The sequence below is a fragment of the Limanda limanda genome, chromosome 20 (assembly GCF_963576545.1).
Source record: "Limanda limanda chromosome 20, fLimLim1.1, whole genome shotgun sequence".
Taxonomy (NCBI): domain Eukaryota; kingdom Metazoa; phylum Chordata; class Actinopteri; order Pleuronectiformes; family Pleuronectidae; genus Limanda; species Limanda limanda.
In genome coordinates, this window is record NC_083655.1 from 11,625,521 (window position 1) to 11,650,928 (window position 25,408).

General features: G+C 43.0%; 1 protein-coding gene across 1 annotated transcript in view; it reads left to right on the forward strand.

Moving 5' to 3' along the window:
- pola1 (polymerase (DNA directed), alpha 1) overlaps nucleotides 1-25,408 on the forward strand; it is a 48,241-nt gene that overhangs the window by 15,929 nt on the left and 6,904 nt on the right. Inside the window, exons 27-36 of the mRNA XM_061093854.1 lie at nucleotides 4,874-4,906; nucleotides 4,996-5,088; nucleotides 5,173-5,378; nucleotides 5,664-5,796; nucleotides 5,938-6,066; nucleotides 6,247-6,421; nucleotides 6,991-7,172; nucleotides 10,984-11,115; nucleotides 17,598-17,714; nucleotides 24,432-24,528. Of these exons, the coding sequence (XP_060949837.1) occupies nucleotides 4,874-4,906; nucleotides 4,996-5,088; nucleotides 5,173-5,378; nucleotides 5,664-5,796; nucleotides 5,938-6,066; nucleotides 6,247-6,421; nucleotides 6,991-7,172; nucleotides 10,984-11,115; nucleotides 17,598-17,714; nucleotides 24,432-24,528 (1,297 nt within the window). The remainder of the gene's footprint in view (nucleotides 1-4,873; nucleotides 4,907-4,995; nucleotides 5,089-5,172; nucleotides 5,379-5,663; nucleotides 5,797-5,937; nucleotides 6,067-6,246; nucleotides 6,422-6,990; nucleotides 7,173-10,983; nucleotides 11,116-17,597; nucleotides 17,715-24,431; nucleotides 24,529-25,408) is intronic.

Genomic DNA, 25,408 nt, shown 5'->3' on the forward strand with positions numbered 1-25,408 from the left:
CAAAGAATATTCTATTTTGTTGTGCTGGGTAAAGCTTTCGTCATTAATGGCACTTTGAGCCTTTCTTCCACACGGCAAAGAGGCAAAAACACGGATGAGAGAGTCCACGACTCAGAACTTGATTATTCCAAACTGGAGAAGAACTTCGATCTGTGGAAGCTAAACGTGTCCATCGATGTAAATTGATTATGAAAAGTGTCCAGAACGCTTCCAATTATGGTACTGACAAATGACAAATTAATTTCCGTAATTTGTCAATGGCAAAAATACCAGCATTCTAGGACATTTAAAACTGAAAATATTAAAGTATCATATTTTTAATTGGATTGTTGTCACTGTCTAGTCATTTTTGATGAATGCCAGCGTTTTGAATCTGCACCGGTTGTATTAAATCAGACACAGCTTTAAATCAGATTGACCCTCCCTGCAGCAGCCATGAGGACACGGCCATGGCATCTGCCAGGACAGGTGTGTGTGTGCGTGTTTGCAATCGTGCATTTTTACATTTGTTCTCTGGGTCTGCGCACACGAGAGCTCACACTTACACAGAAGAAGCTTTAAATATTGTGCATCTTTTTTTTAAATTTTGTGTTAGCGAGAGAGTGATTTGCTCGTGCGCGTCGTGTACGTGTTGTGCGTACAACGGCTCCCGAGCTCTGACAGTGGTGTGTTCCTCCACAGGTGCTATTTCAGTCGGCCGACTGTCATCCCAAAATGCTTTTCAGCTGAGTGCTTTTCAAAACAATCGTCACTGGTGCCCCCAGGCTCTTTTTACAAGGGCCCTCTGCCACACTGAGGTTTAACATGCCGCCTCTGATCTGCTGATCAGCAGAGCAGTGTGTGTGTGTGTGTGTGTGTGTGTAGCAGGTCAGAATGGGAGATCGAGGGTGGACGTGGATGCCCTTTTCTCCTCTTATCATTTTGTCTATCATCTTTATTGCTTCCTCTCCCTATTTAAACAATTTGTCACTCAACCAAACAGGTCAATTACGACTAATATTATTTGAAATGTCAACTTGGCAAAAGAAAAGAGATTTTGTTGCAGAGGCGTTGGAAGTGGATTGAAATAAACGAATATACGAGAGCGACATGACAACAAAACACGTAGATGCCTAATAGGTAAGGCCAACGAATCGCTGAACAACAGCTGTGAAAAGGCGGATATCACAACGAGGCTGAACCACTTATCAATTAGAATGACAGGGCGCAATAACTCTCGGCTAATGGGCACACAGGTGCACATGCAAAGACATGAGACATGGTTAAAAGCACAAATTTGCAAGCTGCTTAATGGCTCTGGAAAATATCAAATCGAATCCGTTTCGCTAATCTCTCCTGAAAATCTAGATTTGGGTTTATGCAAAGACTGGAAGAGATCTGTTTTATATCATTGACCTGTGCCCAACTACATATTTTTCCAACATTGTCAGGAGCAGGTGCCCTAAATTTGGTTTCCCCAAGAAAAGAGGGTGGATTGTTGGGTGCATACTGTTTTTTCTAAATGGGGATTATTAATGTCAACCGTAAGACAATGCAAATCGGTTTAAATCCACCACACTTGTGTGTTAGGCCCAAAACTAGCGTTAATATAATATATAATCTGAAGGGACAAAGTGCATGTAAGGATTCTTTCCTCCTGGTTGGCGTGAGGCAGGCTGTTGCAGACCAGAAAAAGGTTTATTCTTCCAAGCATTCTCTTGTATTGCTCTTTGTGGTGTGAAAGCAAAACGGACCACAATATTTAATCATGGTGAATGTGTGATAATACAGAAAATTCAAACCCTCAACTACTACCAAATTGATATTTGATTGTCAAGGAAGCAATGATTTTAACAAACCCACATGGTTCCATGTTGATATTACGAGGGAGGATGTCAAACCAGGATAATTCTTCTCTTCTGTCCACACCAAATTAACCAAACTACAGGTACAGCAGCTCCCTAATTGTTTATCGTTTTCTTGACGCAATTAGTTTTAATGAAGTAGTTATCGAAACAAACCTAAATAAATATAACGACAGGCTTGTTTTTCATTAGTAGAATGGTGTATGCTAGAGAAAAGACACCTTCCTGTTCTCCCTCCTTGTCTTACATTTCTTTATTGTTCAGTTTCAGTTCTTCAAAAACATACATTTCTGTAAGATACCTCAGATACAGAGCAAACATGTTTGAAAAAGAAATGTAGTTAAATGTTACCTTGACATGGACAAAAACAAGTTAACATTAAAAGTGATTAACTTCATATCTTACATTTAAGGAATAAACACTGAACATGAGGTTTTCATATTTGTGCATGTTGGCAAACAGAAGCACTGATAAGTCTGAAATATAAATTGGCCACCCCTCGCAGTTTCATTTACTATCAGGCAACTAATTGGTTAATTGACTAACGCGAATATGAAACAAGTTGCTCTTTTACAGAAGACAATCACACTATTAGAGAGAGGACAATACAAGTCCTCTCTCAGGCCTTAAGAGGGTTTTTTTTCGGTATGAGAGGAATTCACTGTGGTGACTGGTGCAGTCATCAGAGGGAAAACACACACACACACACTCTGTCTACCCCCTGGGGATATGTGTTTGCATTGGTCCATGTAATATCTGTGTGTTGGTATGTGTATAGAAATGAGCGCACACCCCAGCAGTTGCACACATTCCAGCGTCATGGTCAAATGACTTGTCTTTCACATGGTTCATTCCTTGATGCAGTTTGTCCTGCTGGAAGTGACAGCATATGGAAAACCTGTCTAAATGAGTCCACACATCAATTACATCAACACCTTCTCACCTCACTCATCTTCCCCTCGCACCGCACTTTGCTCGCACTCTGTCTTCTCTACATCTCTCTATCCATCACTTCTCGGCACTTTGCTTTTGTTTCTCCGTCTTTTGTTTTTCTTTTGATCCTCCTCTTCTGTCTCGCTCTCCTTAAACCACTTCTCTCTTGCTGCATCAACGTGAAAAGAAATACTGAAGAGAGATTACTCCTAATAAATTTGAACATAGATTTTCAAATTCAATATATTGTTGAATGAGTCTGCTACAGGCTGGATGTTTCTACCATCTCCACACAGGGGCTCAGTCAGAGCGGCCATCTGGTTCTTGGTCACCTCTGCTACAAAGACCTTTCTCCCCCTCTTGCTCAAATTAGCTCTTTCAACCCCCTGGCCTTAGTTTGGCAACCGGTCGAAAATCAATTAGGGTCGGAGGATGTCAGATAGGTAGGTGGTCCACAAAGCATTTGCATTCAGCTCAGAATGTAGCCACAGACTACAAAACATCTCTGGTACCCTCACACCTCTATTTAGAGTCGTCCACTTTTGATCATGCACCTGACACAGATGTTTACTGCAGGTTAAAGAGAGTTAAAGTGAATCTTGAGAAACGAAAGGCACCTAAGCTTAATTTCAAGTCTCCTATCAAAGTGTCTGAATACTAGTCCTTGTCAATAAGTTAGCAAACAATTCTTAAATTCTGTTTTACCCTTGTCATCTGATATTCAGTGTAGTTTAATGAAAAGACATTTTATTATAAAGTTAAGGAGAAAAAAAGGATGCAGCATAACAAAGTATGGAAAAGTGAAGGATTCTGCATTTTTGCTCAGTCCCTTCTATTTATCTACCTCTTCTTCTTATTTCTAAATGTTGAATAAAATACTAGATGTGGCCATGATCTACATTTTAACCTGAAAGGAAAAAGCATTTTCATTCATGATTTGAAAGCTTTTATCCACTAAAATGTAGTAATCTTTTCACTGAAAATGTCGGTAAAACCATCATATTAGACGCCACAAATTACAGCGTTAGAATCGCTTCTGGATTTGAGATTTATGGACACGTACCCTCAATCTTACTAAGTCCTGAGAATGATTTCATATCCTTCTTTCCCTCCTCGTCTTCCTCTTCTAAACCAGTGTGATTCAGTTTGGTCGATTCGTCTGCATAAAAGCTTAGCAGCACATTTCAGGGTGTATGTGCTCAGGCCAAAATCTGTGTGTGTGTGTGTTTGTGGTGAGACCTTGACCTTGACTGCAGTCCCTAATGGAGATGGCTGTTCTGTGAATGAGTCAACCCCCCCTGCCGTACAACAGTATCGAGAAGCTCATAAAGCATGCTGAAGTCCCACTCTGGTTTCAGGGAGTGGAACACCGTCCGTCCCCCCCTCCACAATTCCATTGCTGCCTAGCCCCGCCCCCTCCTGACACTCTGAAATAGCCGCGTCCTTGTCCCGGCGCTGAGCACAGTGCGAGTCGGGGGTGTGTGTATATCCGGCTGCGGTTGATTGAGGAGCAGATTGCTGCTGACAGGTCACACTGCGTTCCGTCCCTCCGACCCCCCAGATTAGCGACCCAGAGCCCCCACCCAACTCTCCACTCCTCTGGGCCCCCACCTGTTAGGATCCCTCTGCTGCTCAGATCTCTCCCTCTTTCACACACACACACACACACACACACACACACACACACACACACACACACACACACACACACAAGCGGTGGACAACCTGCGTTAACAGAATTCTCTTATTTGTCTGTCACTCTCTCTGCGGGTGATAGAGGCCATTACGAGTCATTAAGAAGTGTGTGTGTGTGTGTGTGTGTGTGGGGGGGGGGTTGAAAAGACTCCTGTCACAGCACACTCTCATAATTGCCCTCTTGGCCAATTATCCCCCATTTAAAAGCAAGTCACCTGCTCTGCTCTCATGTCCACACAAATTCATGCATACACACCACTCACACACACACAATCACCCGACAAAATAAGATAGAAACATAATCTTTGTTTGTTTGTTTACAGTGTTTGTGCTGCAATGCGTTTCGTAGTTGACATTTAAATCCATTCATGCTGTCGTGCTTGCCTTTTTTCTCTCTTCAGATTCTGATGAACACAAAAGACCTGGTTCAGAAGGTGAGATATCAACAAGCCTTCAGTTGTTGTTCACTGAAAAAGGGTTTTGAAACGATATGACCTAAAACCTTTAATCGCTTGTGACCTAGATGAATCTGGAAGTCATCTACGGAGACACGGACTCAATTATGATCAACACCAACAGCCGGTCCTTGGAGGAGGTCTTCAAACTCGGCAATAAGGTCCGTTTGTGAACGTCTTTGACTGTGACTCAATGTTTTCGCCACATATTTACCTCTTATATCTCTTATGTTCATTACTTCCAGGTAAAAGCTGAAGTGAACAAGCTCTACAAGCTGCTTGAGATTGACATTGACGGCGTCTTTAAGTCCCTCTTACTGCTGAAGAAGAAGAAATACGCAGCCTTGGTTGTGGAGAATCACGGCGACGGACAGTACACCGTCAAGCAGGAGCTCAAAGGGCTGGATATTGTCCGCAGAGATTGGTGTGACCTGGCCAAGGAATGTGGCAAGTACGTTGGATATACCAAACTGAACTTTGGATTTTCTTTCCCCAATGCTTGTTTCGGCACATAAAGCTTGTGTCCTGTACGCATGTTGACAGGGCAGTACACGGGATGTTAAAGGTTTCTATTGGCCTTTAATAGACATCAATACATCCATTGTCTATATCACTTATCCTTTGAGGGTCGGGGCGGGAGCTGGAGCCAATCCCAGTTGCCATTGGATGATCTATTTAATAAACATTACAGCAGAAATACTCCCGCATGGTAAAATCCTCCTTTCTCCTATCCCAGCTATGTGATTGGTCAGATCTTGTCGGACCTGAGTCGTGACGTCATCGTGGAGAACATCCAGAAACACCTGGTGGAGACGGGAGAGAAGGTAGCAGATGGAACCATACCTCTGAACCAGTATGAGATAAACAAGGTGAGGACTTTCTAAAAAAATGTATACTAAAAACACAACTCAAATCAACACAACTCAAGTGAGGCTCTGCCTATAGGGAGCCATCCTTACTGTATTTTCTCCTCTTGATGGTCATTTTTGTCTTTTCTCCTCCTCTTTCAGGCACTGACTAAAGATCCTCAGGACTATCCAGACAAGAAGAGCCTCCCTCACGTCCATGTGGCTCTATGGATGAACTCTCAGGGCGGACGGGTCAAAGCTGGAGACACAGTCTCTTACATCATCTGTAAGGTGTGTGCATACAAAAGACGTGACTGTCTGGATTACAGAATTCGTTATAGGGGTTTTATCACTTGCCTGATCATGAACACCTATGTTTGAGGTTCCACGGATACTTCTGTGTGTACGAACCTACAGTGTGATTTACAATCTACCACTGAAACCACTGCATATCTTGTTTTTATCCCCCAGGATGGCTCCACACTCGCAGCCAGTCAGAGAGCCTACGCTTTGGAGCAACTCCAGAAGCAGGAGGGTCTCAGTCTGGACACTCAGTACTACCTGGCCCAGCAGATCCACCCCGTGGTGTCTCGCATCTGTGACCCCATTGAGGGCATTGACAGCGTGCTCATAGCCACGTGGCTGGGTAGGTTAATTACAGGTTATGAGAAACTGTAAAAGGCTTTAATTGTATTGAGAGTGGGCGGCCCGTCATCACTCAGGTGCTAGATCATGATTCAAAGTTTTCTTTATGTCTATAAGAACACGGGGGCGAAAGTTTTGAGTGAGAAGTCTTGACCTCAACTTGCAAAAAGCAACGGTATAATTGACATAACTGAATTTACATTTATAGTTTAAACACAATTCATTTCTCTTGCTCTTTTATAAATACACTCTGTCCTTGACGTATTTGTGCGGTACAGATACTTCAGTGTGTGTCTACTAATCTCTCTTTATACGTTCGCATTAGAATTCTAATTCCGATTTTTAATGGTCCATTGACAGCTGAGACATCCAAACATAGGAACGATGTCATGCCCGATTTCGCAATGGTCCAATAAAAGTACAAAATAGATGTCTCATTGTTGTTTAATGGTCATAAAAGTGGTTTGGCTCAGATGTCGGTACTATTTTCCTTGTGTCTCATCAGCCCAGTCTGTCCATAAACATTTGTTCAAATTACTGTAGATTTATAAATGGCGTTGTCCCCGTCAGGTCTTGACCCCAGCCAGTTCCGGGCTCAGCAGCAGCACCAGAGAGAGGAGGAGGCTGACGGCATGCTGGGAGCTCCGGTCCAGCTGACTGATGAGGAGCGCTACAAAGACTGTGAGAGGTTCACTTTCACCTGCCCACAGTGTGGCACTGACAACATCTACGACAACGTCTTTGAAGGAGCTGTAAGTAAACAGACATTACGCAAGTCCCCCAACAGTTCAACCTGTCCCATTTTATTCCGTGATTCCTAAACTATGAATTTCAAAACTCTCTTTTGTACCTTCCGAAAGTTTTGAAAAGTTGCATCCAACGTCATCTTTTTGCTTTATCTCAAACACCAAAAGCCCAGACTAGGAAAGAAGTACTGAGGTACGATTTTATATCATCCCATCTCATTTTTAAGTTTGATGTTGCGCTTAATTTGATATCCACATCTGGGTCCAAACCTAGCTAAAAACAATGTTAGAACCTGTGGATTAATTTGCCATAACATTTGAACATTTGAAGTGAGGCATAATTGAGGCATGAATTCACTTTTAAAAAATTTCCAGATGAGAAAGAGAACACCTTAGGTGATTTAATCTACCTCATTTCCGTCTCAACCAACTCTTTTCTACCACCTGAGACCCTGAATTACAGCCAGTGATACAGCACGGCGGCAGTTTGCAAATACCAGAGCTTGGACACGGAAACGGACCCAACACGTCATGACCTAACAACCAAATAGGGGAAAATAAGTTCCAGATGATTTACACCATTAGAATCTTCTGTAGATCTGAGAATCTCATTAAAGTCAGAGATGTGCAGAAGCAAAAGAATCTCACAGATGCAGAGTAAGACCAAAATGAAAAAAGAAAATATTGCTTCTATCACTAATGCATTGCAATGGATTAGTCACTAGAGACACAGATAGAAAGTATGAGAGTGGAAGAACAGTGTTTCCGAAGGCATTTCACTCAAACTTCCGGTGAAGGATTCATGCCGTAGTCATCCTCCATATTGTGTCTGTGTCTGTATTTTTAGACAGCTGCCTGGCTCCAATACCGACTCTGTTTTCATTGGCATTGTTTGGACTCCACAACTTGAAAAGCCTTTCCTTTAACCCCTGCTGTTCTATGGACTCTCTCTCACACACACACACACACACACACACACTGATCTCCGACCATTTGTCAGGCCAAGGTCGTGTGTGTGTGTTATCAGCTTCTAATGAGGAGCAAGGCATGCAGCTTTTTCTCGTCTGGAAGACACTAATAAAACTGACAACCCTCTGTCCTCTGCTGGCCCGGAGAACTTGCATTAAATTAGAAAAAGGAGTTTTACACACACACTTTCCATAAAAGGATGATATCATGATATACTTCAGCAGAAACTTGTGCAAGAACCATACAGAAATGTTTCTTATTTGATTCAGTTAATAATCAAATTCTTGTCAGCAAGGAAACAAATGACTTGTTATCCGTCAGATAGGTTAGTGTTGTTTACATTTTTTTAAATTTTGAGACTAAACTTACCGGGATTTGACTGATTACTGGTGTTAATTCTCCACTGTGCGTCCGAGGCTGGTATGCACGCAAAGATGCACACGCACAAACACACACAGCAACTGATAAGACAGTAAGTTAATTAGGGTTGTGAACATGGTCTAACAGCTCAATGAGAGGGGAGGACAGATGGGCCTTGACTCCAGCACTGACACAAAGCCAGAGATGGTTAGAGGAGGTGGTGATGGATGATGGAGGACAGACAGAGGAGGAAAGTTGTTTGATGGGGGTATGAAAAGATTAACTAAGGAGGAGGGAGAGTAAGAAATTTGTCTGGAACTCCAGGGATTTCCCTAGGTTCAGTTTTAACAGAGCGTTGGGTGTCCCACATGAAAGCTACACATTATCAGAGCAAAGACGGGGATGGGAACAGTTCAGGTGGACAGCTGACACTGTCAACCTTTTCAAATTGTTTTACAGAGGGGTGTGTTAAGATGACAGCTGGATTGGTAGAGAAGTGAAGCATTTCAAAAGATACTTCCCTGGATTGTTTTGAGCTCGTCTCTCCTGACAGGAAGAAACCACGTAGGGTGTCTTTATTAAATGTTGCATTTAATTAAAATAACTTAAATAGCAAAACAACTGGCTGAGTAAGTGACGGTTGCAACTTGCTTAGGAGGGGGAGTGCATTTGTCAAATTCAAGTTTGGAATGAAACGAGCGAGATAAAGGAGTGGAAAGGGAGGATACCATGGAGAGGGAAGAAGGGAGGCTGTTCCAGACCGGAAAGAAAATAAAACATGAAGAAGTGGAGAAGAGACAGAGGCTTCATGCACACACTAAGGTTTCATTTTGAAAACACATGCACTGTGCTGTGGATGCCTCTGACATCCACTCTTCTCTGGAGGTTTAGAGAAGTTTGGAAATGCTGCTGGCCCCCGTTTTAGTTTGAAAACCCTGCGGCTGCGGCTTAGTCTGGACGGGCAGAAACTGAGATGTTTGGAAACGATGATGTAGACACACAAGACTGTTTTTAGGATGTAGCCTGTAATGGTGTTTAATGTGTGAATTTACTCAAGGAGTCAAACTAGTCTTTTTAGTCTTTAGTCTTTAGTTTTTCTTTTTTTGCTTCTATCAATGCGACAGTTAAATGGAGCTCAGGTTGAAGGGAGCAAGTGTTTAAAGCAGTTGTATTTAGTGTAATTGTTTTGTACTCTGGTTACTTTTTCCCCCTGATTGCATGAACTGTAAGTCTGGCTGTCAAGTGGACAATTCAGGAGGAGTGAGTTCACGTTGACCCGTTGGCTTCAGGCTGCAATATTACTGCACCCAGAGGTGTTTTAAGCCTTTACACCTTCCGCTTGACACGCTTTTTGTGCAGGTTTAAAATGAATGGTGACGTTTCTTATGTTGCATAACTGCTTTTTCTCATCATAGAGTTAAAAATGCAGCTGTGATGAATCCCTATGCAGATACAGTAATGTTTATGCACAGGATGCAGCACTGATGGGAGACAGATTTTAATTACTGTACTGAGACTGTAGTAAATGCCTCCTGCTACACAGACTCCATCGTGTGCAGGCTTTTTCATACAGCGCATTCAGAGTAAAGAGTTTACCCCTTCATCTTTTATTTCACCCTAACCTTATCTACTCTCGCTACCCAATAATGACCAAGCAAAAACACAAGTCCTCACCTCTTCATGGGTGTGAAGCCATGGACTTTGTACAACTAGATTTGGGGATTTTCTGCAATTTCTGTCTGCAGATCCTCTCAAACTCTGAGGAAACCACTGGGGGACACTGGACAGACATTTCCACGTCTTCCCAGAGACATTCAATTGGATACATGTCAGGGTCCTTAGCTGCTCCTAGGGTCATTAACCTGTTGGAAGTTGAACCTTTGGCCCAGTCGGGGGTCCTCAGCGCTCTGGACAAGAATATCTCTGCGCTCTGCTCTGTCTAAACCTGACCGGTCTCCCTGTCACTGCGGCTGAAAAACATCCTCACAGCTTGATGCTGCTCCGGTCACGTTTGCCTGTCCAAAATATGTCCAGTCAACTGAATTTACCACCTGCTGACATCAGAGTGTGGAACATACGGATGATCAGTAGAAAAGGGCGGCACCTGAGATTCACTTCAAGTCTCGTAGCAAAGTGTCTGAATACTTGTGTCAATGTACTTCAAATTTTTCGTAGATTTGCAAGGAATTCAAAAATGTTCTGTTTTCACTTTTTTATTTGGGGATATGGAGCTAAGATAATGGAAAAAATTACTTATTGATGATTTGAACATATAAGACTGTAACATGACAAAGTGAAGAAATATAAACAAGTAAATAAAAGAATAATTTGGATAGGCTGTCTAAGTGTACTGTTTACCGCTGCAGGAATATGTATTCTATTCTGGATCTGTATTTTGAATTTGACTAAAGATGCTGACATGTTAAGTACATGTGGATCGTTCTGTTGCTTTTCTCAGATGTGACATGTGCACTTTTCTCTTTTGCAGGGTTCAAATTTGGAGCCCGGCTTAATGCGATGTTGTCACAACCCCTGTGGGAGCTGCCCCATCGACTTCCCCGTCAACATTAGCAACAAACTGCTGCTAGACATCCGTCGCTACATCAAAAAATATTATTCTGTGAGTATTCCTCTGTTCTTGTGGCAGGTTGCATGTATGAGCTCTCACCACCTGCAGGGCCACTTTGTTTAGTTTTCATCTGGTATCTAATACTGCAACTTGATATACAAGAATAGTGCAGCTGGCCAGAGTCTCTTCGTTTCTTTCTCCTTTCTCAAGGTACATATGAGTCCTTCCAAAAAGTGCTTTATTTGTGCTCGATCAAACGTTGAGGTTGTTTGCATATCGGTGTCTATCAACACATTATTAAATAGATTAATTCAAGTGTTCAGACAAACTGAGCCGTATGTAATGAAATATTTAGCACTTGTGAAAATTGACCTTTCGCTAAGTGTTTATGAAAGTGTTGGACTGTATTTAACACAATGGGGGATGCAACGGATGCAGTGACGCTAAGAGAAGCTATGAAAAAGATTTGGGACGGAAAATGAAGGAAATCTCAGCAGGAAACTGCACTGACATTTCCACCAAAGAGCACATTATGCTTTTAAAACATTAAGGAAAAAAACTGACAGATTTGTAGCAGCATGATCCAGGAAAACACTTAAATGTTTTGTTTTTTTCTTTGAATACCAAGCTTCACGTGTGCTCTTTCAGTAGATGGTATAAAATTAAATGATTAAATCACGTCCTGGGAAACTGGGTTAGTAGAGAATCAGCGAAAGCTAAAAATACAGCAAATTTAGCATAGTTGACTTAAAAGATCAAGTAGAATTGTGTGTCAATAGTGTGTGAGTTGATCTTGGCTTGAAGATTTAACCATACACAACCACAGAGCTTCTGCTTCTGGGCAGGAACACAGTGCATGTCTGGTGTCTTTGTACCGTGCTGTCTTACCTTGCCGCATGTCCTCAATGTTGATCCAGGAACATGGATGCGAGTTCAGCAGGTTATTGCGGAGACCGGCTGTGTGTGTGTGTTTTTCTCTATGTTTTTTTCTGATGCATCCCATCTTGTGATGAAATACTTGGTCCCAAGCTATCGTCACACTCTGAAACTGAAAGGGCGCCCAGAAAGTGCATACCTCCTTCATGCTCCTCAAGAGGAGTTTGAGTTTCAGGAAGCTGTTGTTAGCATATGGCCGATTGACTGTTAACATTCTTAGTCCGTATTCATAAGACTATAAATGAAGTTATTTGATTGATATAAGCTTCCTGCTTCTAGTTTTCCATCTTCATTTCCTTTAGGAGTCGCCATGTGTAGCTACTTTGATTTATGTAGGTACAGTGTTTGATATCCACTGACAGAACTATCTGTATGTTGTTGAAAGTAGAAAGAGAGGATGTGATGCAGAAGTAGAGGACGTGTTGTCACTGCTCCTGACGAGCAGCTCGAGAGTGAATTCAACTGGATTCCTGTGTTGTCTGTCGAGCACTCTCTCCCTCCTGGTAGCTTCTAACACCTTGGTCTTGTGAGTGGAATGCACTGTCTGTAAAAGTGTGTGTGTGTGTGTGTGTGTGTGTCAGGGTTACTCTCCCACAGTGCTGAACAGAAATCAATTAGTGCGGTGAATGTGTGGGGAGCGAGTCCCCCTCAACCCCTTTGTCACGATGTGTGAAACAGCTGCTACCGCTGAATACTTACACCTCACACAGCAACACACACACTCACACACACACCGCTGGAGGCTGAACAGCAGTGGACACAGCGCACACACAGCAGGGCAATGAAGAGGGGTAATATTGTGTAATTAAGGATTCCTTTCAGGCCGAGGGAGAGTTCAAATAGAGCTGTTTGTCTGGCCAGATAGAGTGAAAGCTCTGCACCTCTCTCTCTCTCTCTGTGTGTGTGTGTGTGTGTACAAGAATATATGTGCATGTGTGTTGGCGTCCTAAGCTTGGACCACAGAGACATTAATCATTAGTAATGTCCTCCCCATCCCCACCATTATCAATAAACCAGCACCCTGAGAATGGGCAAACACTTGTTCACTTACTCTCTCTCTAGCTCTCTCGCCCCCCCCTGCGTGTGTGTGTCTCTCTCTCTTTATCATAAACACACTGTTGTCATCCTTTCATCCTCTCATCCCACTGTCTTGGGCAAAATGAGAGATTTGCTTGTTTCGTGAACCACCCAATTCTTCTTTTTTCTTTTTTAAACTCCTCCCGTCTAACCACCGTTGCCATGGCATTTAACAAATTATTGCAATTACCCTCGTCATGTGGGTCGCCCCTGGAAACGGTCTGAGGGGCAAGAGAAGAAAGGGGGAGGGAGAGAGAGAAAGGGTGAATGAAGACCAGAGAAGGTGATAATCCTGTTTTGAACAAAAGGTCAAATTGTTGAATAGAGAAGCTTTGATTAAGCGGAGGAGGTACAAAGTGGAACCGTTTGAGCTTTATTCACTCCGTGAGTGTGTGTGTGTGTGTGTGTGTGTGTGTGTGTGTGTGTGTGTGTGTGTGCGTGTGTGCGTGTGAGAGAGTGTTAGAGAGTGTTTGTGAAGTAGACCGATTTTAGGTCCATTCACTTTAGAGCTGGAAGTGTTGACTGATGAAACCAGTTGTAGTGTGTGTGTGTGGTGCAGGTGGATTCCTCTGGAACAGGACTCGCGTCAGAGAGGCTTCTCCATTGTTTTAAAAATGGTGCTGAAATAATGACTTCATGAATCAGTTATTTTGTCATTCTTTAAAGTAAAAAGTCTATTGGTCAAATGCGTGTGTATCTGCGGGACCTCAATACCGTGGCTCCTTCGACTCTGCTCCAAATGTTCAACTAGAATATTTGGCTTCATTACAGAGTAGTTGGTAAGTGGAGAAATGTTCACCTTTATGATCATCTTTATTATGGTTGCACCCCTTATAAACAATACCTTGCCATGATTCATTAAATAAGTATGACCCAATGGTACAGAAAAAGGAGTTCAGGTGTCTAAAAACCACAGCACCAAGTCCAAGGAATCAACATTTGAAAATACACCTCTGTAGTTTCCTGATAGAACTACAGAAATAAGAGGTTTATAGTTTAAGGTTTAAGAGCCGAAACTGTTTGAATACAACAGCAGGAAGACTTTGGAAAAGACGAGGGTTAATAAAAAAGAACAGACCATGCAGGGAAAGAAGGTTTATTTCCCGGTGGGCTCTGTCGTGGCCTCGTCTTGCCTCTGTTTGGTTAAATTATGTGGAACTCATTTGACGTCTACATTCAATGTGTCAGATATCCACTGCTATAATTATGTAATTATGAGCCTTTATTCTCTCGCGTCCAACTGTACACCCCCACCCTTGCTCCAGCGAAATGCCTCAATTAGGTTTCTCTTTTTTTTGTTGTTCTTTCTGACTCGCTCCTCATGTGTGCTACTTGCTTTTAATCCTTTCTCTGCGGTTCACACACATCTGCTGCACTTAAGCCTAACTTATTTTTTTATTTTTTGTGTGTGTGGGTGGGTTTTGGGTAACAGTCGCAGAGCAGGGTGGCATTGTGGGTAGATTTTCCTGCTTTAAGCCTTCTCAGTTGTGTGTGTATTTTCCAGTTGAGTCTTTGATTTGTGTCATTAATTCATCTTAATGCACAAGAATAGGAAGCGATTAATATTTTTGTGTCCACAGTGAATGGTGTGTGTGCTTGCGGTGTGTCATGGGAACAGCCGCGTGTACCAAGGCTTGTGTCACAAGAAATACACGCATAAAAAAAGATGGAGATCAAACAGCATCTCTCGGACTCCTTATCTGTCACCACTACGAGCCATTGTCCCGGACGTGTCTTTATCAGAGACAGTGGAGCGGTCTCATTTCCCATGAAGCTCAGCTCTTTGCACAAGCTCGGTGTAGGTGTTTAGATAATTAGTCCCCGAGCTCAGATTTGTGGGTATTACTGTGAACTCTGGGACTTTCTAATTGATTTGGGACATACATGTGTGTTTGGTTTTCATTTGGAAGGGATTGGCAGCGTGCATTTGTGTGTGTGTGTGTGTGTGAACCTGTAAAATAAATGAAGCACTCCTCTTCCTGCCTACTCCTACACCTCTTGTTTTAGTTTGGTAAAAACACAAAATGTCATTATAAGACATGAGGGTTGTCTTTAAATTGTGTTTTATACATAATAAAACACTTTACGCTTAATAGACTAGACATATTGGATCATTAAAGATCATTAAAACTCTTGGGACTGTGGAAGATGTGTTGAACAAATCCCGAAAGATCCAGATAAATGGAGCAAAGCTGCTCTTATAGGTATGAAAGTAGAATAAATATATTATGCATGAAAACAAAAAGCCCCAACGTAAAGTCCGAAGCGACTATTTACATCAATTTAATACAATTATTGTTTTATTATTGAGAGACAACAGACCTCATTCCATTTTAGATTCAGTGGCGGGATTTAAAAATTGCTGCTCACTCACTGTCCCCATGAGTGAGAGCAGCAAGATTCATCAATGTGCCTGATTTGAAAGATGTAACCACTGTAGCATTGTCACTGGTGTCTGGTGTTTTGTTTGTTGTGTTTCCAGTTTCCAACATGTTGGTTTCCTGTTGGTTTCATCATTGGAAACGACTCTACTAGCAGCGGCTTTACCTGCGTTTTAAAAACCTACTGATTTTGAAAAAGCCTCATACAGTGTAAACAGATTCCTCATGTAACCAGCTACACTTTGTCCAAGGTGGTTCTTACTATCAAAGGTTCTTTGCAGGTTCTTTCACGGCGGAAAACAATTTACACACTGTAGAGTGCGTTGAAAAGAAAGAAATGATCTTCATCGTTTATTTTTTTTATTTTTTTAGCTGCTGCTCAAAACTAATCCCGAGACGAGACAAAGGCAAAACGTAAAAATCAATCGGAGAAACGTTGCGTGTGAGGGGGACGTGGATGGAGGGACAGGTGCAGTGAATGGAAGGAAGGAAGGAAAGATGGATAGAGGATGGACTCAAAAGCTTTGATAGCGCTGGGTCTTATCCTCTGTCATTAGTTGGGCATTAACCCCCCTCCCCTTTAAACCCCCCTTAGTAATGACAGGGCATAAGAAGCAGGAGGGAGGAGGGCTCTGGGAGAATACAGGGAGATTGAGAGGGTTATACCACAGCACCTGCCCAGGGTCACTACCTCACCCCAGGGGGTCCTAACTACTGCCGTTTTGGCTGTCCGCTGCTCTGCCCGTCTGACAAGCGCTCCCAGAGCAGGGCGGGCGACGCTCGGCAGCTGAAGTTACATTGAAACGTAAAGAGTGATTGAGTGAGGCCGCTGCGATGTGAAGTCCGATGTTAACCTCTGTTCTTATCCCTCTCTCTTTGCCCGCCGCTCGCACTTGTTTTTGTTTTACGGCTCCTGTTTTTCTTTCTGCCGAGTACTTTTCCTGTCACTGTGTTGTGCAGAATTATAGCAGCTAAATGGAAGCAACAATTTTCAGTCACATTTTTTCATTACCAGAAACAGTTTTTAAAGTGTCTCCGAGGCATCAAAAGTTGTTTTTCATTTTGTCAATTTTTAAGAGCACCTTATTGACAATATAAACACCCACATGAACACGTGTTATAACTAAGCAATCATGCAGGGGAGTAAAAGCTGCTGTGAACGTCTTCTTCTGACGCGTGTTGTGAGATATTTACATCAGAGGTCCCTTTGGAAAGGAAACAGCTGGAATTCAAAGTTATTTCAAAGTGCTGCGAGAATCGTAGACTGGAACTTGACGAGTGGGTCAGAGAGTATTTTAAAAACTTAAAGATATTGTCTGTGTTATATATTTTCTTCAGAGCAGCCGAAACCTCAATAGAGACCAGAATGCTCGGGACTTAATAAGTGAGAATGGAGCCTTTTAGGTCAAGGATGTGTTAAAGGTCTGTTTGTCTGACCTTTACCAGGATTACGCAAAATTACTAAACAGATTTTCTTGAAACTTGGTGGAATGGTGGGTTCTGTGCCAAGATAAACGTCATTAATGTTCGATATGGAGCATATTCGATAAAGGGAGTGGATCCAGTAAAATAATTTCCCTTTCTTTAAAAAACGAGTGAACATTTTGCGAATTTTTCATTAAATGTGTTGAAATTCCTGTTAACAGGCGTAAGTTGGTGCAAATCTGGTTAATGATCCCGATTTTGTGAATCAAAAAAAATATTTTTAGGGCGTGATCTTTATTCTGTTACTCTACATTGAGGAAACTTTTCCACTATGTCTCTTTAGATTTCAATTTTCAAGTGCTTCCTATTGATATTAAGGTTCTAATCTTTTGGTTTGTCTCTCACAAGTATATGAATTGCCTGAAGTTAATGTAGTTTGCAGAAAACTTGTTTGTTCATGATATATGTATCTGATCTCAAAAAGTTGAGGCAATGTGATGATGTAATGGCCATTCAGCCTTGGTGGACACATGCAGTAACTTATCTGTCCTTGTTAATGGTTTGTAGAATGTGAGAAAACCCTGTAACACAGAGAATGTTTACAGTTTTCATTGGAAATATATCCATGAAATCAGTTGCCATTTATGTTTCTATTGTTTAATGTTAGATGTGTCCCAGTTAATAGAATCATATGTCATCATATGTCTCTGACAGGGCTGGTTGGTGTGTGAGGACCTGACCTGTCAGAACAGGACCAGACGTTTACCCATCGCCTTCTCCCGCCACGGACCCATCTGCCCCGCCTGCACCCGGGCGACACTCAGACCTGAGGTAATCACACAGACACACACTTGCATAGCTATGCATCTTCTTATTGGACTTAAGAAACTCACCCCACAAAACTCTTGTTTAAGACCGACAAACACTGCATTCTGTATGATTTGACCAGGTGATGGTGCTATAGAGCTGAAGTCTCTGTCATATGGTCTCTGTACATCTCTGCTCATTAGGATCAGATTACAGAACGTATACGCACCAATAACATTGATCTTCTCTTTGTCTTCCGTGTGTATGTGTGTGTGTGATTGTGCGTCCGTGCACACACACGTTCCCCTCACATGTGCGAAGGCACTAAGAGCTGAATGGTAGTCGAACCATTAAAAGCATCTGTCTGTCCAGCCTCTGCCTTATGAACACTTTGTTAGCTTGACCACTGGATTTAAGAGAAACACTCTCCCTTTCAATTTGAGAATGACGTTTCTTTTCTCTTTTTTTGGTTCTCTCGTACTGTTCTGTCTAAATCCCGGCCTTAACTCACTCTTGTCAGGGTTTTTTTTACCCTGCGTGCTCTGCTCCCGTCTGTCCCCACTGGCTGCTTTGCTGTGTCGGGCTCTGTGGCGACATGTTGTAAACCAGAAGGCCAATTTCTGCTGTCTCTGCAGCCACTTACGCAGCCATTGCTGTGTCTGAGGGCCGTGGCACTTTCAACCTGCGGGCTGTATAAAACATTTAACTCTCTGTGCTCACTCATGCACCCTTTCTCTACTCTAAAAACCTGTAGCCTGTCCTTATTTTACCTGGTCTCTGCCACCCTGCTCGACTCCCTGCTCTATCATTATACAGTCTTTTATATACATCTATTGAACTTAGGTAACGATTATGACACAAGACTTACCAAACAAAGGCCACTAGGTATTTTGCATAAAGCTAGAAAATAGGACAAATTTAATCATCTAAATTCAATATAAATGGTTTTACGAAGTAATTAAACACACAAATACAAGTATCTCCCTCAAAAGGGTGGGGTTGGTGTCAAATAAGCTGCTTGTATGTGAGAACATGAAAGTTTGAGTCGATTTTCTGGAACATTTCCTGCCAGACCCTGAGCAAAATGTCCAGAAAATGTCCGGAACCTTTAAAAACATTCACAGCAAGGGAATGGGCATGTTCCGGACATTTTCCTGTGGATGGGAACGACTCATACGATCTCCTGCTGCGTTCCTCATTCCTGAAAGGAAAAATTCCAGAGAATCTCTGGACCCATTTTCCCCATTATTTTCCGAAGTATATGTCTGAAAACAGCTTAAGTATCCAAGACAATCAACGGTACCAGTACGTGTGCAGTGGTCCGGCTCAGCCCCTTCTTTCTTGTGTCTCTTCTTGTGGGGCGGTCGTACCATCTGGCATCTCAGTACATGACAATATACTGACTTTTACAGATGGTATGAGAAGTTAGCAAAAACAGCATCGTGTTCATCCACTGAATTTCTTTCTGTGATGCTTGTTTCAGAAATTCCACTCATGGGACATTTAACCACAGAGCGAGATTTGAAAGTGATGATTTGGGGCAGGAATGCAGAATAATGTTTCTTCTGGGGTTTCCAGATTTTCCAAAGTTGTCCATCAGTGTTGACAGAAACAACACCTAATATCTGCTGGTGTCAAACTGTGCAGCCACAGACCTGGTGTTAAAATGTAAATGTTTATTGTTAAAGAAAAAGATTTGCTTAAATATTGAATATAATATACAATTTCAAAAGTAGCAGTCAATTAATGAAATGTGGGATAGGATAAATATGAAGAAAAAGTTAAATGTAAATGCCTTTGAGTATTTTAATGAAATCAGTATTAACATAACTTTCATTTTTTTAGTGTTAGGTAACACTGTTGTCTGAATCAAGCTATTGAATGGAGATTAATAGCCCTGCAGCTTACATGTTAAATTGCTGCCAATTATGCAAAGTACTCAAGAGGCCATTCATGGGTTTTGGAGCTGGTGGTAGATCGACTGTGACTCAAACAAGTCGAGACGATGATGATGCTTCCACACGCCCCTGCTGAGAGGTTGTCTTTCTTTTTATAGATACATTTATTATAGTTTTTTTGGGTTTGTTAGAACTTCCATGAGGTTTCTGTGCATCCAGCCACAGGCTCGGTTTTGGCAGCTTTCCCTTTCTTTGCAGATTATGGAGTTAATATCAGCCGTAGCCAGAGAGGCATTCAGGGTTTGGTCTTTTAAATTTGCTTGTTTGTGCCAGAGCCTCTGTGAAGGCACTTCTTCTTGTTTAACTACGCTTTCCTTTTCCCTCTCGCGCATCATGCTACATTTACCATCTCTGTGGGTGCTGCCTCTCTCCTCTTCCATCCGTCTCTCCCTCTCTGCCTCTCTCTTTTTCCTCCCTCGCTCGCTCGCTCCCTCCCTCCCTCCTTCCCTTTCTCTCTGGACACAGATTCCGAGCGTGATCTGATCTCCATGTAATGGGGAGAGTAATAGGCACTCTGCCTTGATTGGTTGGTAATTTTGGGGAGTTATGCACAGGTGCAATTTGTAATATTTTCAGTAAATTAAATTTCTTTCTCTCTCTCGCTCTCCGTCTCTCCCTCCCTCCACAGCGCTTGGCTCAAATGGACGACATATATATTTTTTCTCACCCTGTCTCAAATCTTTGTCCCAACTTTCCTTTTCTTTCCCCCTTTTTATTCAATGCTTTCTTCCCCTGCTCCTTTCTTTTCATTCTCTTTCCCCACCCTCCCCTCCTCCTTAGCTCTTCCACTCATTCTCTCTTCTCCTGGCTCGCTCGCTCGCTCTCTCTCTCCTCCTCTCACCCTCCCTTTCTGTGTCTCTCTCTTTTTCTCTTCTCGTTTTATTGATGTACGCTCAGGCGCCCATTAGAGCTCCCTTTTTCCCTCTAGTGGAAATTGCAGCATGTTAATTTTCACACAAATTACGGCAATAGCAGGTATCTCTATTTGATACATTATAGCGGGAGCAATCAGAGATAATTGAGTGCCTTTCAGAGGGAGACGGCTGCATTCACTGCCAGCTCAAAGCTGCCCCATTATCGCCTAATCGCTCTTTAAACACTGAATTTTGCCGAACAAAAATTCTTGTCATAATTTTGCTTAAGTGTATTTGGAAATCACAGTCCTTTGAGTGAGGATAATTGAAATCAAATCCCTTTCACTGGAGCTGACATTTCTACATTTCCCCCCAATTGAAATTAATTTCAAAAATTGAGCATGAATATCTTCAAATAGCAGGCAATTATGCCTTTCAATGGGGAGAAATTACCGGTGCTGAATCGTTGGAGGCTTGCGGGCGAGAGCACCAGTTAAATGCCTTTGTTTCCTGCCGTGTTTGCCTAGTAAAGATTTACATATATTGACTCATTATGGTGTCTTGTGAAGCTGATCGGCGTGACTACCACAACCGGCAATAATGCTCATCGCATCTAAAAAGCTCAAGAGTTTCAAAGCCTCGTGGCCTCACAGCTGAGGCAAAATGTATGTTTGTTTCTCCGGCTCCCTCTCCTTTCTCACACCCTCTCTCCGTCTGCAGCTGCAGTTGTGCGAGGGCTCGGGATATTGTGGCTTTCGGTATTTACGGCGCGTGTTTGCATCCTCGCTGGAGAACAGTATTTAGGGGAAAGTGCGCAACGCGGAGGCCTTGTTTGTGTCACCCGCGCTGATATTTTCCTCTAAGTCGTATCTATGTCAAGGGATTGAATGGTTGCAGGCTGTCAGCAGCGTCACACTTTCCATCCTCCATAAACTCTGTTTGGCCTCCTGCACTTTTCTTGCGTTCTCGCAGACATATTGTGTGTCTGGCTTTTCTTTAACTGCTGCAGTGATATACCCCGAGTGACAGTATAGTGCGGCAAACTTCGCAGGCGGCTGGATGTGTGTCTTTGTGTGCGTCTTCCTAAAAGATCGAGGCAGGTGTTTTTAAGACTCGGGAGGAAGACTTGAGTGCTCGTGTTATTGTGCGAGCCGTTTTAGACTCTGTTGCTCTGTGATTTGGATCAATTTGTATGATTTAGCCGCCTTTTCTTATGCTTTACTTTCCCTTTTATTCTATACATCCTCTCTCCACGGCGTCTTTCTCCTCTCACACACGTGCACAAATCTCCCTCTTCCTTTTAGCTTAACTGTGTTCATGCAACAGGATTGTGTGTGTGTGTGTGTGCGTGCGTGCCCGTGCCCGTAGGGGGGAGTCAGTCGGGGAGCAGGGAGGCAAAGGAGCAAGGGGGCACAAGGTGGGGGTGCAAAGGGGGGGGTGGGGCTCCTACGCTCCCGAGAGAGAGGCAATTTCACAGCTGGTTTGCTCCTTAGGCAGTCAGGCTGAAAATGCTGCAGATTTGTGGAGCAAATTGAAATGGTGTCAGTGCAGGAACAAAGCACCGAGCTGAATGACGAGGTAGGCGTGTGTATGTGTACGTTGTGTGTGTGTGTGAGGGAGGGAGAGAGAGAGTGTGCGTGCGAGTGTGCGTGTGTGAGGGAGAGAGGTGGGGTTGAGGGGCTCTAAATTCAATAACAACCCTGCAAAATTTTAGCCACGCCTTTCTGACACCTGTCAATCAGTTGGCAGCGACGGGCCCGCCCACAATCAGCTTTATATTGTTTGAATGTGCCCGTGCGCCGAGTGCGAGCGTGTGCACTTGCATGTGTGCTCTCTCCGTGTGTTGTTATTTCCAAGAGGAAGAAGCACTGTTGCGGTGTCTGTGCCGACTGGGCTTGTTCAACCTTGGCAACCGTAACCGAGGCTCCATTATGGGATGCGCATGGTTTGGTTTGTTGACTAGGCAGTGCATCAATGGTCAACAGCTGTGTGTGCCATGTGGGCAGCCATAGTGCGCCATTTAACACACACACACACATTAACTCACTCACTCGTGTTCGCACATCACATAGTTTCCATTTAGTTGCATTAGATGCTCTAGCCACTTGATTATGCCGCAGTGGTAAAAACTGAAATTACAATTACCCACATTGCCGATTGGCAGGTATAATGGGCGAACACAAATTCACTTCACTCACACACACACTGTCGCACACACACACACACGAGTTGGGGGGGATTCTTCCTGGTGGTAATAATAAAGCACTCGGCGCACACCTGATGGCAGTGTGGGGTCGGGGCTTAGCGTGCCCTCTCCAGCATAGCGGGGAAATGACGAGCCAATAACTGCAATTAAACATGCAGTATAATGGCTAATCAAATTGACAGCCTCGGCTGTTCGCATACCTCTCTCACAATGGCTTATCACAACAAACTATTATGAGGGAGGGTATTTCAGGCCCGATCCCCTCTTTTCGCTCTCTCTCTCCTTCTCACTGTCTGACTCTCTTCATCTCTCCCTTCTTTCTGTAGCTTTACCATTTTCTCTCTTTTTATTCTTCTCGTTTTTTCTCCCTCCCACCTCTCTGTCTCGCTCATCCTCCTCCTCCTCATCTCTCTCTCTCTCTCTCTCTCTCTCTCTCTCTCTCTCTCTCTCTCTCTCTCTCTCTCTCTCTCTCTCTCTCTCTCTCTCTCTCTCTCTCTCTCTCTCTCTCTCTCTCTCTCTCTCTCTCTCTCTCTCTCTCTCTCTCTCTCTCTCTCTCTCTCTCTCTCTCTCTCTCCCTCTGGCAGGCTGTCGTGTGGCTCCAGTTAATTGCAGTGGAGATTAACAAAGCAAGCAAATTTGTTTTCTTGCTTCAGCGTGTCACACAGAGGAAAGGAAATGTTTTCAGGGAGGTAGAGTCCTACGAGCAGGGTGCACGTTCACGGAGTCACGCTCAATCAGCATGTTCCTTCAAGTGGTAAACCGGGTTTATTCATCTGTTTTGGATGCTTTTACACCCCCCTCACGATCCTGACTCCGCTCACAAATGATCATAATAGAAACTAATAACCTTCTTATACAAACAGGAAATAAAGGGATGGTAGAAGTGTTGGTGTGTCACCACTTGTTGGAAACAGTTCTCACATCCTGTGTTTCTGTTGAACATGATCAGAGAGTAGACGCGATACAGATGCTGTATTTACATTGTCGCCAGAATCGGGAACAAAAACTGCTTTTTCATTATGATTCCAAGTTTTCATTATTCAATTAATGAGTAAATATATTAATTTTTTCTATAGTATGTGAGAAAGGCCTAAGATGACATCTGCAGGTGTTTCATGTTTCAATCAATTGTCCAGAACACAACATTTGCAGTTCTAAATTAAGATTCATTTAATTAACTGACAGATAAATGTAGCTCTACATGACTTATTCCATTAGGATGATACCTCCCATTCCCCACAGAGCTTGGGCTCTGGCCATGTGACCAATCCACAGTTAAAATAATGTTATAAAAATAAGTTTATCTGCTCTCAGTGAATTGCACTCCGTCAGATCAGGCCTTGCATTACCTCCCATCGAGATCATTCAGATGGATTTCATGCAATGTGGTAAAGATGTCATGAATATATCAGCTTTGACTTGGAGATACAAGGTTCACACCAACATTCATTTCCCATCTTTTAGATGCTTGAATTTCTGGTCTTCACGATACGGAGTAAACGTCAGATTTTCACTACATGTTACTAACCCCGGTCCAACAATTGTTTTGAGCTTGGTCACTGGTAAATTAACTCAACGCAATTATGGAAAGAATGGAGATAATGTCAAGATGGATGATTAGAACATGGAGAATGTTTTACCTTTGTATTCATCAGCTCATGTGGCTCCTTGGTTCCGTCTTGTCATTGAAATAACACTGTTTTTGTGTGTGTTTTCTCTACAGTACTCCGAGAAGGCCCTTTACAACCAGCTCTGCTTCTACAGATTCATCTTCGACTGGGACTATGCCGTTACCAAAGTCCTGCAGGGTGATGAGAAAGGTAAGACCACACACACACACACACACACACACACACACACACACACACACACACACACACACACACACACACACACACACACACACACACATCATACATGCCACTGTACTGTTGTGTTCTGTCTCAAACTTTCAGTATTTTACTTTCTTAGCAGGATTTCTTTTTTTGCCATTTTTCACTGTAGTCGCTGTAGAACCAGGCCTATATTTTAAAATTAGATTATAGGTTATTCTTTTCCTGCCATTTCCTTATGATTCCTCCTTTGGAATTAATATCAAGTTACCAGGGTGACTGTCGGAAGTTCGAATTTTGATGCCTTAACAATGCTTCCTCGCAAATAGGCATACAACATAGCATTAGCAATCAATGGCTCAACGTAAACCTTTTACCCAGGCTGCACTTACAATATTCGCCGATGATGTGACATGCTCAGCACACAAGTAACAGAGTATGGCCGTTGGGTACGGGGAGGGGGTTAAGGACATTCAGCTCCTCGAGTCGACAGCCCTAATTTAGGAGACGGATTCAATCACACACACATACAGAATGCAAAACGCTCCAATCACTGGAAGAAAGAAGGAGAGAGCCCTCCATTGCTCTCCCTCTACCCCGACCCTCACTGTCCATCTCTGCCGCTTTCGCTCCTTTGCTCCCGCTCTCATTTCTCTCTCTCTCCCTCTCTTGGACAGGCACTCGTTTGGCTGTGTTGATTGAAAACAGGTTTTAGATTTGGGGAAATGATAGGGGGAGTAATGGGCGCGCTGACGAAAGGATAGCCCTTCTCCTATAATGGGACATGGAGCGTATATTTCCCCCCTTGGACTCAAATAGACGCTACTCCAGCGCTCTGGGCGCGCTCGGTAGGCGTCAGCTACAAGGC